We start from the raw sequence: 15,879 nt of genomic DNA, 5'->3' as shown, positions 1-15,879 counted from the left end.
CTTCTGCTTTTTGTTAACTCAGGTGTTACCCAGGAGACATAATAGTAATACAGTATTTGATGTTTTTCTTTTAATATTTTTAAAACTTCTGATAATTTTTGTTTTTGCTGCTTCATCATTTTCTAGTTCATCTTTTGTGTTGGTGAATTGTTATTTTAGTCGACTTTGTGGATGTCTCTTTGATTTTAAAGTCTTCTGCTTCTAGTTCTCTTTCAATTATATTAACCCTTTAATTATATCTTCCATATGCAAAAATCTGAAATCCCTGAATTCTAGGAAAGCGTTAAACATTTTCATCGCTGAAAAAAAAAAAAAAAAAAAATGTATGTTGCAAGATGCAAGACAAACAACTTTTTAAAAAATTATTTTTAAAAATAACAGATTAATAGCAAAATTGATTTTCAACTAAAAGCAACATTATCTACGTGTCTGGCAAAATTAGTAACATGTCCAAAAATTACTAAAAACGATAAAGTTGAATTAATCATCAATGAAAATTTCTTTCAAAGTTAATTGCAAGTTTCACTTAAATAATAAACAGATTAGTCCTTATGATAGTAGCTGCACGAAATCAAGGGTGGTAACTGTAGTAATGCCAGATCGTTAGATCACAGAATAGTTCTTATTATATTAAGTGCAGTAATGGCAGATCGCTGGATGGTGAAAGTAAATATTTTACGCATGTAATGTTAGCGAGAGTCACCCAGCCTTGTCTGGTCATAAAAAACCACTTGGCTAGCTACAACCAGTATAAACGATTTCCCCACTCTGTGTCTAAATTTAAAAGCAGATTCCATGAACAAAGCTTCTTTCCCAAAACTTCCTGCCTGTGGGACACTGTTCTGCTAGCCTGCTTCCCAGTTGAATACAACATGGTAGCCTTCAAATCCAATGTAAACAAGTTCTTGTTCAAAGATCAAATTCTACCCAATTTACACCTCAACCCTTATCCTCGAATGGCTTTCCGGCCTTCATAAGTGGTGACTCCCGAGTAAATAAAAACTATATACTTAAATATATTTTGATTCAATGCAGATTTCATATTTATTATAACAGACAATTCTCTTTTGAATTCATATATATATATGAAGTGATATACAAACTGCCATTAGTATATTAAGTGATGCTCTTTGTGCAAACAAATTGAACTTAGGTGTTTGGACAATGTGAAAACATTGTTAATTCACTAATAGCGTAACGGTTAGAAGTGCCGACTGTCGTTTGGGTGGTCGAGCTTCAATCCTGGCTGGAGGTAGTTGTTTGTCTAGCCGCACTGATGAGCTGTGATACAGCAAAACAGTACTGTATATGGATGACTATATATATATATATAGTACTGATTTCAAAAGATTAAAATACTTGGATGTTATCAACTTAATCGAAAGCAAAATATTTGGCATCCTAGCTGCATTTCCTACCGTTTGAGCTATTGACAGATAGATAAGAAAGATTTTAAATTTAACTTCTTCAAGCTATGAAATAATTTGCATATGCGCAAAAGTAATAGAAATATGTTGGCAAATTGAAATTAACATTTTACATTTCAACTTGCCATATTTCTGTATACATTATTTATCCTTCAAAAAGAAAAATTTCACCATCCTTAGTGTATGACTATTTCCTGTAATTTCAGTGTTATGTGACCAGTAGTTTAAGAATTTTTTTTTTTTTTTTTTACAAAGAAGTCACATCTTATCAAGGCCAAGAGGTCACTCGAGGATGAGGGTTAATGGGTATTATAGCGTAGTAATTGTAGGTATTAAAGATTTTGTTAATTGGATTACTTAGAGGGACGGTTCATCAAGAACTTGTTTACGTTGGACTTGAAGACAAATTGTAGTCAGCTGGAAAGCAGGCAAATGGAAGAGTGTTCTACAGGCATGCAGTTCTAAGAAAGAAGTTTATTGGTTAAATATTTTCACAGACACACAAACGCACATACATGTGTTATTCGTATTATTTGGATTCATCTGTGTACTGTTCTCATCTCGAGTGTGATTTTAACATTTCGATCGATGTAACCTCCGATCTTCTTCAGGTGTATCTTGTCAACCTCAGGAATTTGGATAGAATTTCAAATGAAACTGTTTTACTTCATGGGGGTAGTATGCTCTTGTTCTGTGAGCCATGACTGGATAGAGAATCTAAGTAATTCGCAATTGTATTTTTCAGTTGCCCACACTGAGAATTGAACCTTTAACCTTCAGGAGAATATCACTTTTTACACTTGATTTTTTTCCAAGTACTCTAACCACTGCACCACAGATCCTTATAGACAATGCTATTAATTTGTTAATTATGAATAACAGATATATACAGTAATAAGTAGAACAAAAATATATACATATGTCCATGGATAAGTTTTATGCACATAAAAATATTTATTAAACATTTGAATAAAATATTTAAATGGTTAATAAATAAAATTAACAAAAAAACATACATCTAAAGGGGGGGGGGTAAATAAACAAAAGGCAAGTAAATCAACGCACTCAGGTGAGCATAACAATTAAATACCAAAGAATCGCAAAGAAAAAATGAATCAATAATAGATCTTATACACAGTAATATATAGTAAAAATAATAAATAGTGATATTTACAAGTAGAAATAAAATAGGTTTAAGGCTCTTAAAATTCGTACTAGAACTCTCCAGTGGAGCAGTGGTTAGAGTACTTGGAAAAATCAATGGTAAAAAGTGTGATATTCTTCTGAAGGTTCGATTCTCAGTGTGAGCGAAAAACAAAAAAAAAAAAAAAACATTACTTAGGACCTCTATCCAGTCATGGCATAAAAGGGTTCCGTTCGAAATTCCGTCCAAATTCCAGAGTTCAACAGAAACATTTGATAAGATACACCTGAAGAAGGTCGGAGGTTACATCGACCAACACATTGTGAAAATCACACTCTCGATGAGAACAGTAGTTTAATGAATACAAATACGAATAACCAATTCTCATCTAAATAAATTCACAAATGTCAATAATATGCAATTAATTTTGATATTGTGATTAACTAGATAACATTGCTTTTAGTTGAAATTCAATTTTTTTTATATTATTCCGAACAAGCAATAAATAAAAAAATAAATTAAAAAAAAAATTTAAAGAAAGATTTTTTAAAGAATACGAAAAACAATTTCCCAGCATGCACTGTGTAATGAAATGACAGATTGTGTCTCGACATACCTTGTAACAAGGGACACCAACATTTTGCCCATAGAGTACTAGTACCAGCATCAATCGTACCATCACTGTTTTCGCCACTCGTGTTGCCTTCTTCTGCCCAATAACTGAAGATCGACGCGGCTCTTGTGTGCAATGTATGCATCAAATCCAGCAACTACCAAAATATGATTAATTACAGAAAGAATTATTAAATTCAATTCTGATTAAAATAATGAAAAAACATATGAACTACAAGTGTAGAACCTATCAAATCAAATAGTCATCAAAACTAATTATTTAATAAAAAAAAATATGACTGTAATTTGAATAATTAGGCTGTCGACAACGGGAAGAGTCTATTCGGTATATGCATGCAATGTGATGATGTTTGGAAATGAAACCTGGCCAGTAAAGTTTGAGAAAATGATACAAGAATTTAGATCTGAGGACCTCAGAGGAAGATTAAATCTGGACATTAGAGAAAGATGTGTGCCGAATAGGAGACCGTTTCGATCACATTGAAAAAATGGATGTGGATTCTTGGGTTAGTAGATGCAGAAAAATTGTGGTAGCAGAGTCAGTTGGCAATGGAAGGCCAAGAAAAATATGGAAGGAAGTGATAAGAGAGAGATAAATAAAGACCTGGCCAAAGATAGGAAATCAATTTTTTTTAAAAGTCATCAAACGCATACTAGTATGTGAAACAGATGTTAACCCAAATATCATAACGATGAGTATTTTCTGATTTTACCATTTTTTTTTTTTTTTTTTTTTTTTTTTTTACATAAGAGTCACCACTTATCAGAGTAGCAATACACATGAAAAAATTGAAATAGCTTGAAATATTTCAATATTGGTATGCATAGAAAGAGCTTGATGAGCTAAGAAAGAATCTTTTAAAATTTTTTAAATCTGATTAAAATTAAGAAAGTTATGGCTATTTTTGTGCCTCACACGTTTGGATATTTTTCCCTCTTTAAGACCATATGCGTTTCGTCACATTTTTTACACTACTTTTTCAGTAAAAATGTCATATCTTTGTTAAAACACAAGACTAAGAAATGAAATTTACCATATAAGTGTATTTTTGTACAAGGAATCAGAATATGCAACTGAAAATCTCCCAAAGTTTATGGTTTCCAAATAATCTGCAGTAAATGTGCATAAATATGCAGCAATTCCTTAAAAATGCCATGTATCCATAAACAGAAAAGAAGTTGGAGAACTCAAAGTTGAATTGTAATGTGCTTTATGTACAAAAAACTTAAATCTAAACATAAGACCATTTAAAAATGAATATATTGCAATATTTCTTTGGTATTATTGTAGATTAACACCTTCTGTTTAACCCTACTCAACTCCTTCTATCCACCCCTCCAAAATGTGATTCTACCTTTTTAGGAAATTATGTATAAAATGCCATGAAAAACTTTTAATGAAAGATAAACAAATTATTTTAGAACTGAATGTAAAATAATTTCCTATTACAGGTCATTCTAGCATTTTAGGGCAGTTAACTGGGTTTTTTTTCTATGGGAAAATATGCATGCTTTTTTTTTTTTTTTTTTTTTTTTTTAAGATGATTATGTGTAGTTTTAAGAGGGTTTCTATGCAATGAGAATATGGGGAGGATTGCCATTCGGACTTTGAATTAATTGTAGGGCTAAGGAAAATTATGTGTGAACATACTGAAAACTTGACAGAGACAAAGCTAACAAAAACAATATTAGAGGGGAGAGCGGTTAGTTTCACAAAAATTTAATGTAAAATAATTCATCATTTCCTGGCCGTTCTAGCATTTTAGGAAAGTTAACCAATTTATTTTTATGTGTATTTTTCTTTAAGGAAGGATCTATTTTTTGTTTGTTTGTTTTAGATGCTTGTATGTGGCTTACAGAGGTATTTTGTTGGGGGGGGGCTTGCCACTCGAACTTAGTGTTATTGTTAGGGTTAAAGAGTGTTTTAGGAGGAGACTTGCCACACATAATTTGTATTAGAGGTGAAGTTAAGAGAGCTTTTTTTCAAAAAGAGCGTTCAAAAATTTGTTGATTTCTATTTTCGAGGTTGAAGGTGTTAATTCCATAGGCCGTTTATACTACGCTGGAGCAGGTTGTAAAAATATCTTTCGCTTAATAAGTAGAAAAAAAAATAACGAAATAAAAAGCTTCCTAATTGTAGTTTGATGTGTTTTCTAACTGCTTTTAAAATTTCAAGAATATTGATATAGATTTTGAGGGTTTGTATTACTATACACATAGATTCAAAAAAGTTGTCAAAAAAACAAATATATAACAAATAAATGTTATCAAAAGCAAGTTACTTTTCTACCTAACTGGATAATTTTTTAGTGTTTTTATTTAATGTAACATGTTTATTCAGCTTGAAAACAGTGTTTACCGATGTTTTGGAAAATTTAAAATGGCGCCCGACTCTCTTGAAACGGTAAGTTTGGGGAAAAGAGTTAAAAATAAAAAAGACAAAATACTGCTAGAAACTCGCTCAATATATGTTACCGTGACATAGGCTGACATATATTCGGTGAGTTTTTAACAGTATTTTGTATAGTTTTTTTTTTATTTTTAACTCCTTTTCTCAAACTTACCGTGTCAAAGAGAGTCGGGCCGGGCGCCATTTTTAATTTTCCACGGTAAACACTGTATTTTTTTCGAGCTGAATAAACATGTTACATTGAATAAAAACACAAAAAATATATCCAGTTTGGTAGAAAAGTAACTTATCTTGCCTTTGATAACATTTATTTGTTATATATTTGTTTTTTGACAACTTTTTCGAATCTATGTATAAACGAGATTTTGATACTTATTTTGATTTTGAAAAAAAAAACATTTGTGGCTGTTCGCAGTAAAACATTGTTTTAATTCGCTGTTCAAAACTAATTTAAAGAATAAAAGTGCATGCAAGCTATATATCTACAAAAGTTTTTGTTTTTTTAACCATGTTTTTAAATTTGACGAGATTTGTGAGAAATTGCAACAGATTTATAATGCCGAATTGGTTAGGATTGTTGTTATTATATATTCTGAAAACCGAATAGTTCTAAACTAATGTTATTCTGATAACAAAATAGCTCTAATTAAACATAAGAACATTTATATTCATATTTTCATGTTTTTCTTAATTCGTTCTGGAATAAAAATTAAAGAACGCGTGTTTGTTTACAACTGTGCTATCGCTGATTCTACAGGCTGGAGCTGCTGCTGCTGCTGCTGCTTAAACTTCATTTGACCAAATTCGATTAAAAAGAAACAAATTTTTTTTTCGGGTAGGTCCTTTTAAATTATCAATTACCGCGGTCCTACTCAACATAAAACAATACTTTTAATTGATAAAGATAGTAAAAAGATTGATTTACTTACTACTGGGTGTCCGAAGAATTTTTTTTTCAAAATGTTCAATACTCGTCATATTAAAATCTTATTTTTAACACGACAAAAAAAGAAATGGTCAAAAATATTTCGGACACTTGACAGTATTAAGATTAACACCTCTTCTAATTGGTTCCCAAATTTCATGACGAAATTCTTCATACAATCACGGTACGGACCTTTAGAAAACAGGGGGGGTCATTACAAAACCTTACCGAAAACGCCATTTTATGACGTTCACATTTTTATCACTTTATTTGCTTAAAACTCTTAAAATATATAATGTACATTCATATTTATTAATTCATTTGAAAGTATATTCATTTCCGAACAAAACAGTAGTAATTTGAAGACTTGAATTGCTTTGGTTTAAAAAATATGGCTATTTTAGTAGAACTAACTTGAAATCTGTGATTATCCAAAGCGTTTTTTCGTCCGTGTGTATTACTAATCAGAGCCCAAAGGCCACTCGAAGATAAGGGTTAATGGATGTACAATAGTCGATGAGATTATAGCATAATAATCGTAAGTAGTGGAAATTTTGTAAATTGGATTAATTTGGGGGACGGTTCATTAAGAACTTGTTTACGTTGGACTTGAAGACAAATTGTAGTCAGCTGGAAAGCAGGCAAACGGAACAGAATTCCACAGGCGTGCAGTTCTATGAAAGAAGCTTTGTTCATGAATCTATGTTTAGGCTTATGCACAGATAAAGAGTAGAGGAAATTACTGATAGTGGTTTTAGCTAGACGAGTATTTTTTGTGAAAGTTTCTATTCTCTTCACCCCTCCCACACACACATCACATGCTTATAAAATGACATACTATTCCAACTATCGGATCATAGCATGTAACGACAGCTTTTTAAAAATGTTTGCATTTGAAGACAGACGCTTTTAACAGATAAGTGGTTGAATTTGCGATATTCTTTTTTATTAGATGCAAAGATTAATATTATCTTTGTTTCAGTTTGTAATACCTTTTTTTTTATTTGATTGTTTTATTAAATGTATAATAGATTTTAACATAGCATAAATAAGTCCGACATTGCTACTTATTTTTAGTTAGTGAGACGGGATTCTATCACTATATTTTACCCTAAAACATGTCAATTACACTTACAATAAATGCAATGCTTATTTATTTTACCAATCTATATATCTATAAAAGTGAATGTGTCTGTGTGTGTGTGTGTGTGTGTGTGTGTGTGTGTCTACATTTCCCTACGCAATAACTGTCAATTTTTAGTCTACCGACTCAAAATTTGATATACAGGGTACTAAGAATTGGGAAAATCTATGTGATCGGTTTTCGGCCAGAAATTTGGCTGTTAAAGGGTCAAAGTTCAACAATTTGACCTTTGAGAACTCTACCAAACTCCTTCGACAATTTTGAGTCTAAACACTTGAAATTTTAGATATAGGTTCCTTGGACATGGATCTAACTTAATAACTTAATTTGAGCCCAAAACAATAAATGTTAAGGGGTCATAGTAGGGGTCAAAAAAAAAAAAAAAATTACCGTTTTTTATTTTTTTTGCTCAGCATACACCTCCAAACACCCGGGCACCCATGCTAGTTACTAATAAACTAATTTCGCAAATATTTATATTAGACCCACTGCATAATCACACTGGGGTTTGCTCAGAGATCTCCTTTCGCAGGGTGTTCTAGAGTTCTGAACGTGCTACTTCAGAACTACCATATTTTCGTTGTTCTGTATTGGCTAACTTTCGTGACGTTCCTACGTTTTATGCATTCCTTAAATTAGCTTAGTAGCCTCCGTCTATTTCTAACGGTTTTATGATCATGGCTTAAAAGAAAAAGTTTTTGCCAATTCGTAGAAGAGGCATTTTAAACCATTGTATTTTACGCATATTGTTATTACTTGAATATTTGATTTGGGGGGTCCCCGTGATTAATTTAGAATTTTTTCTTTCAGATTATTAAAGCATCGTTATTAAAGCATCGCTCATCATTTTTTTTATTCTTTCTTTACATTTATGAAGTCAACTTGCATAGTTTCTTCTTTTCAATGAGTCACCATTTGTAAAGGCAAAAAACATTTGATACAAGTTAAGATGAATTGTCAGTTGAGAGTGATGAAGAATATTATTAGAGGATTTATGAATGAACAAACAGTACTTGATGACTTATGAGAACAGTTTATGATGAGTTTTCACTGATATTTGGTTTGCAGACGATCATGTTGTCACCTTAGGTAAGCAAACTGATGGCAACAATTTCCATGGATGGGAAGTTGCATTAACTTATGTTCTTCAGACTAGTGTTCTTTTCAAAGCATTTTGGTCAATGTTACCTCCGCACTTCTTCATCAAAGAACATGCTCTCTATCCATCGCTCATAACTGGGTAAAAGTCCTAAGTAATTTGCTACTGTATCTATTTTTTAAGTGTTGTCCACACTAAAGATTGAACCACCGGAAGAGTGTAACTATACAACTGAATTTGCACAAAGAACCGCAGTGTAGCGGATAAAGTACTTAATAAAATTATGAATCCACTTGAAATTCTGTGTAGATTCTCTGAGTTTGACAAGTTACAACTGAAAAGTATAAACAAACGAATGGACGAATGATTTGGGGGCAATTTACCCCTATAATGGCCCCAAGGGAGGCAACCAGTTATCCCGGAAAATCCATTCTGCAAAAAATTTACTTTAACCATGACTAATGTTTGTACAAAATTTCAAAAAAATCAAAGGCGTGGTTATTGAGAAAAGTGCAAATGGACAAACAGGAATGAATTACTAGGTCCAATCCGTCCTTTGTCAAGGAACGAATAAAATGTTGATTTGAATTGCTTACTTGTATGGAGAGCGAATGAAGACCAGCAGCCAGAGTTTCATTCTCGTTCTCTTCATCAGAATAGTGAGACTGATTCAATTGATTCTGAGCTGATTGACTTCTTTTGGCACGATGACTCTCTTTTTTAGGACGACTGGATTTATGGTGGTATTTCTTCTCCCTGTTAGGTGGAGCTTTCGAATGATTCTTTGGTTGTCCTACAAAATAACAAAAATGCATGGCAAATGTTAAAGTGTTAAAAGAAAAGAAAATAAATATATATATCTATAAAAGTGAGAATGTGTGCGTGTGTGAGGACACTTCTCAACCGATATACTCAGTTTTTTTATCTATAGACTTCAAATTTGGTATATAGCATATTCAGACATGTGGAAAATATTTTAATCCGTTTTCATCCGAAAAAACAGACTGCTAAAGAATCAAAATTGAAAAATTGGTATGTGAGGGTCGTTGGATTTTTATCCGTTCGCTAACTGTTCCACGAATGCGCATGCATGAATGGTTCACATGACAGATTATGTTAAAAATAAGTAGGTTTGAAAACACTTTTTAAAAATCATGTCAAGTTGGCCTAATGGTTATTATACTTGACTCAGTATCTGTAGGTTTTGGTTTCAATCTCAGCCCAAGTATATATATATATATATATATATATATATATTTTTACTATTTACAAAAAGTGAACTGTTTAGAAAAAAACAATACTTACATGCACGTGTGTCAGTTTCTGTATGAATTTAAATATATTATTTATGCATACTTTATGACCGGGTGGCCTGCTGGTATATATATATATATATATATATATATATATATATATATAATTATTTTTTTTTACTATAATAATTAAATACCTACAGACACTAGTGTTTCATCCTTTCGGGAATCTTCAGTGCAGGGTGTCACGATTAACACCAGTCAAACGATTTGAATCCGGCAACACGAACCATCTGGCTCGATTAGCAGAGACCATATCCATTCGGCTACCATGAAATAATGTTGAATTTAAACATTTTTTAATTTTTAAATGTTCTTTACGTCAGTCAGACAGTGATCTAATCGTTATATGATGATCTATGCATAAGAGCTAAATTGAACGACTTTAATTCAACTGAAAGTGCTCAACAGTAAGAAACGAGTTTCTTAAAGGGGCTGTCATAAGGATGGCTTTGTTTAATGGGTTTCAATTTCCCGACCAGCAGTAATTTTTACTCCCTACACTGATGAGAGCGGTCAACTTTAACGAAAATGCTGCCGTAGAATGCTCTTATGACTGCTTATTATGAACACCCACTGACCTGGCATTCATAAGTACTTAATTTTCTTACGTTTATATGTTAATTTTCTGGTGTGCTAAAGGAAATATGCTAGCCCAGAGTCATGGTTATTTTTTTTAACTAGGTTCAAGTCTCCCAACCAGCATTAAATATCGCTCCTTACACTGATGATTACATAAGCATGAAAAACACGGTCTATACATATAAAAAACATGAAAATAACACTCAAGATACGAACAATAATCCAAAGGATACAAATAATATGAATACAAAAATATTGAATGATTAAGTTTAAGATATACTAACAATGAAGCTGTTTTAAAATTTGCTTCCTCAAAGATATGAAGTTAAATTTTTAAAATAGAAATTAATATGAAGTGCTCCAGTGCTAATAGTCAACAGATTTTTCCAAAATAAATAAATAAATAAATAAGAAAAAAAAAAAAAAAGAAATAAAGATACCTCCATTGATGCTTGCTTCCACAAATGCTCGGATGGCATGAATACAGCTCTCAAAATTATGCGGTGTCACATGTACAGCATCTCGGACAAGAAAGGCCAGGGTTTCCGATGATCGGAGTAGAGCTTTTGAATCACAATAGAAAATTTCCTCATTGAGATCAATGGAGTACTGGTTACGTGGGGAACGTTGAGAAGGTGGAAGTGATACAGATGACCCACTGCTCACTACTTCCTTATCCACCTGAAAGGAGACAAAGATAAACAATTTTTCTAAATATATTACAGTATCAAAACATTGACTGAAGATATATTATAGAGTATCAGATGAATTTTTTTTAAAGGCATGCTCTTGACAAGTAATAAATCACTCTGGTTACTTCTCTTATAACACTATATATAACAAATAAATGACAAAAGATATATATATATATATATATAACTTCCTCTGGATGAATGGGATTAAGAAACAAAAAATACCAGTACAAAATATTGAAAATGTTTCACGTGCAAAGTGTGACGCTGTTCTATTTCAGAAAAACGGAAAAAGACGTTAGAAATTCAAAAAGGAGGGGGGGGGGGCTTGTGCTGTTAAAGAGGGGGAAATTTTAGTGACGTCATATAGTCGTTAATGTAATTTTAACAGAATATGAACGCAGTTAATATTCTTACTGGAGAGAAATATATCTGTTGAAATTCAAATATAGGTTTGTAACAGAAATGAAATGAGTGTTGGTAAAACCCAGCGTAAATTGGAAAAAAGGCTCAGTGAACATAAAAGAGATATAAAAAATAGCAATTCTCTAAGTGCATTATTCTCTCATTTATTGCAGCATAATCACACCTTTGACTTCAAACAAGCAAAAGTAGTTAAATCTATTTCAAATAAACCGCACCGGAGACTTCTTGAATCTGCGCTTATCGCAAATTCAAGCACAATTAAACAGCGTGCAGGTTTCTATAACATAGCGCCATTAATAATTAAACTTTTATTAAAAGAACATAATTTAACTGTAGACACAGGTTAACTTTCTCACACCATTCAAACACCCCCTATAATAATTAATACATATAATCTTAATCAATAAATTACATAACACTCATTTCATTTCTGTTACAAACCTATATTTGAATTTCAACAGATATATTTCTATCCAGTAAGAATATTAATTGTGTTCATATTCGGTTAAAATTACATTAACGACTATATGACGTCACTAAAATTTCCCTCTCTTTAACAGTGCAATCCCCCCCTCCTCCTCCTTTTTGACTTTCCAACATCTTTTTCCGTTTTTCTGAAATAGAACAGCGTCACACTTTGCACGTGAAACATTTTCAAATATTTTGTACTGGTGTTTTTTGTTTCTTAATCTCATTCATCCAGAGAAAGTCTCGAAATAAAGACGAAACGTTGATGAACACATAATACGGTTTGTTCCTTTTTATTTCTCTCTCTCTCTATATATATATATATATATATATATATATATTTCTTGTCGATTTATTTTTTTAAACTTTAATATGGTTAAGTAGCGTCTTCACCTTGAAGAGCTTTTTACTTAAAAAATCACCCATATTTTATTTGGACGTAAACAAATATTTTTATTATTTTTAAAACCAGTAATCTACAAACATGCAGGTTTCCAGGTCCCACCTCTCCTCAGTATAGCTTGACTGTTTCTCTCTATTGCAGATATTGACAGTGAGAGACTTAAGTAAGCAACCCCTGTCATGAACATGCATATATATATATATATATATATATATATATATGCATGTTCATGACAGGGGTTGCTTAAGTATATATATATTTCTGTGGAAATGTTTTTTTTTTTCAATTATATTTCACCTTTTATTTATACCAATCCTTGATTGAAATAAATATATATATGCACATCCATAACAGGGGTTACTTACTTTAGCGTCTCACACTGTCAATATCTGCAACAGAGTGAGACTGGAGAAGAGGTAGGACCTGGAAACATGCATGTCAGTAGATTACTGTTTTTAAGAATAATTAAAAAAATATATTTGTTTCCAAATAAAATATGGGTGATTTTTCTAAAAAGATCTTCAAGGTAAAGACGCTACTTAACCATATTAAAAATTTATATAAAAAAAATATATTTGTTTCCAAATAAAATATGGGTGATTTTTCTAAAAAGATCTTCAAGGTGAAGACGCTACTTAACCATATTAAAAATTTATATAAAAAAAAAAATAAAATAAAAAAAAATCAACAAGAAATATATATATATTATTCTTTATGTAAATGCAGACTGTATTTACATAAAGAATAATAAAATATAATTTGCTCTCTTTGAAATTCAATTATTCTTAATTTTTGGATATCTTTCTATCTGGAATATATATATAAATAAATAAAAATTACAATAAGTTTACCAAGGTAATCAACTTTGGAAGTTACCTGTTGGATTGAAAGTTTTTAATTCGACAGTGTTTGGATTTTACCATTCTTGGATTTTTTACCCTTCGCCGGACTATCCATTCATGTGAAATCTTTTTATCATTTTTTCTTTTACCTCCTATTCCCTTACCTCACCCTTTTTTTAACCAAGTAAGATCTGTGACTTACTTGTGGCTTCATTAAATACTTTTACATGCAAAATCCGATCCCGCATTTTGCTAATTCCTGCCCTCTGATGAGAAGGACAGCATTTCTTTGAAACTCCACGGATTAAGGACTATCCACTTATCTTGTGCTTCTTTTTTAAAATTAAATATGTTTTTAACTCTTTTTCAAGATGTTTTTTAACATGTTTTATTAATCATTTGTTCATATATATATATATATATATATATATTAGAGAGAGAGAGATTGAGAGGATCATTTCAAAAGTAAAGTCTTTTTTTTTTACTCAAAATATTTAACAGCTATGAAGACTTGAGTGGCATGATTAAAATGAGCAATCTATTGTGCTCTAGAATTTTTTCTATATAGTGATCACCATTCTCATTGCATTTTTACCAGGAATTCACGCATCTCCTCACAATATAAAAAAAAATAATTTCAAATCACTATGATATTGTTAATGATTGTATGCGTAATTTTGTTAATTATTGAGCTAAATTACTCTATGTGGGTTCTCTATAAAATTTTTTGTAGGTTTATCTAACTTATTCTAAATTTTTTTCTTTGTGGCGAGTGCAACTTTAGTTGGGTATACTCTCTAAATAGTCAAGTTTACAAAAAAATATTATGTACCCATGTTACTGTTTTTTTTCCGAGAATATATATGCCAAAATGCATAATGACACATTCATTCAAGACATTAAAAAATGAAAATATTGAGAAAAAAAAAAAGGTTATATTGTACGTATCCGTTTTGGACTAAAGATCTCAAAAAAAAAAAAAAAAATTTCACTTAATTTGATTGAGTAGTTTTTTTGTTTTTGTTTTTTTACAGTGGAAAAACATGTTTTTATGACAGCACATCTTTGGTAGACATCTTTAAATTTTTTTTTAACATGCCACGGGGAGATAATTTAAAGCGCCAACATTCCTTCCCATCTTTAATGCTAGCTTTTTTTCCTAAAAATCAAACATTTTGCTCGGTACCATAAATTGTTTTTTTTTGCTGTAAAGTCAAAAAACTACTTGATGAAATTAAGCGAAAAATTTTTTCAGAACTTCATTCCATAACGGATACGTACAATATAAACTTTTTTGATATTCATTTTTTTTATTGTCTTGATTAAACTGTACAAGTACCGTATTTTTATAATATATGCATATTAATGATGGACTGGTTCCTATATTTTTCCGACAGATTCTGGTACAATTACAATTTTGTTCTAAATTCCCAATTCTAATACAATTACAGATATCAATTCTAAAATTGCCTGATCATATAAAAGATAGAATTTTTTTACATGGGAGTAGCGAAGAGTCCTTAAATGTATATAACATAATTTTCATTTTAATTTGACAAACCTTATAATGACTTTGCATCGATAAACTCATTGTGAGATCTTTATTTATTTTTTTTATTTTACTTCATCTATGGGAGTGTAATTGTCCCAGTCTAAATATGATTTCAATAGTCAAAAACACTTCTTTCATCAGATTTGCTTCAGACATAACATTAGATTTATAAAATTTAAATTTAATACATAAAACTAGATTTATACAGCACAAATTTCAGTGCTTGTGCAGTTTCGCAAAGATATTATAAAAACAAAGATAAAGAAAAATCTCTATAATGTCCATGCGCAATATGGAATGAAGTTCTCATGAAAAAAAGTTTTATAAAAATAAATGAAAATAAAGGGAATACTTAAAAACTAAAAAAATAATAGTGCTTCTACAGTTTATCGCCAAAAATAGAGACGCCATTTTATTTTGCGCACTTGTCATTAAAATCCAAGGGAGAAATCAGTATTTTAAACTATAGCCAAAGTTAGAAATAAATAGCAAGAAAATTAAACTAGATAAACTTCCAGAAATAACTATAAAAAAAAGTAAATAAAGAACATATATCCGTAATTGTTTAATTGGAAACGTTTCGATTTAATTAACGAAAACGGGAAAGTTTTTCATTTAACTTTAGGTTAATTTATTCTTTCCGGAAGCAATCATTCTCAAGTTTAATTTTTTTTATTATTTATTTCATGCTTCGGCCATAGTTTAAAATAATGATTTCTCCCTTGGATTTTTACGGCAGGTGCGCAAAATAAAATGGTGTCTCCAGTTCCGGCGATAAAGTATAGAAGTACCAAAATAATCTTGCCAAATTTTGACAAA

The 15,879-nt window shown here is 30.9% G+C and overlaps 1 protein-coding gene across 2 annotated transcripts in view; it reads right to left on the bottom strand.

The window, feature by feature from the left end:
- Positions 1–15,879, bottom strand: part of LOC145246613 (Golgi-specific brefeldin A-resistance guanine nucleotide exchange factor 1-like) — a 188,925-nt gene that overhangs the window by 15,077 nt on the left and 157,969 nt on the right. For both annotated transcript variants that reach the window (XM_080108280.1, XM_080108279.1), the window contains 3 exons: positions 11,118–11,358; positions 9,379–9,575; positions 3,188–3,341 (listed from right to left, as the gene is read on the bottom strand). In XM_080108280.1, coding sequence (XP_079964406.1) covers positions 3,188–3,341; positions 9,379–9,575; positions 11,118–11,358 — 592 coding nt within the window. The remainder of the gene's footprint in view (positions 1–3,187; positions 3,342–9,378; positions 9,576–11,117; positions 11,359–15,879) is intronic.

The sequence above is a fragment of the Euprymna scolopes genome, chromosome 24 (genome assembly GCF_053919585.1).
Source record: "Euprymna scolopes isolate OS-2025 chromosome 24, ASM5391958v1, whole genome shotgun sequence".
Lineage (NCBI taxonomy): Eukaryota > Metazoa > Mollusca > Cephalopoda > Sepiida > Sepiolidae > Euprymna > Euprymna scolopes.
The sequence above is the reverse complement of the archived record's forward strand: the minus strand, read 5'-3'. Positions and strand labels throughout refer to the sequence as shown.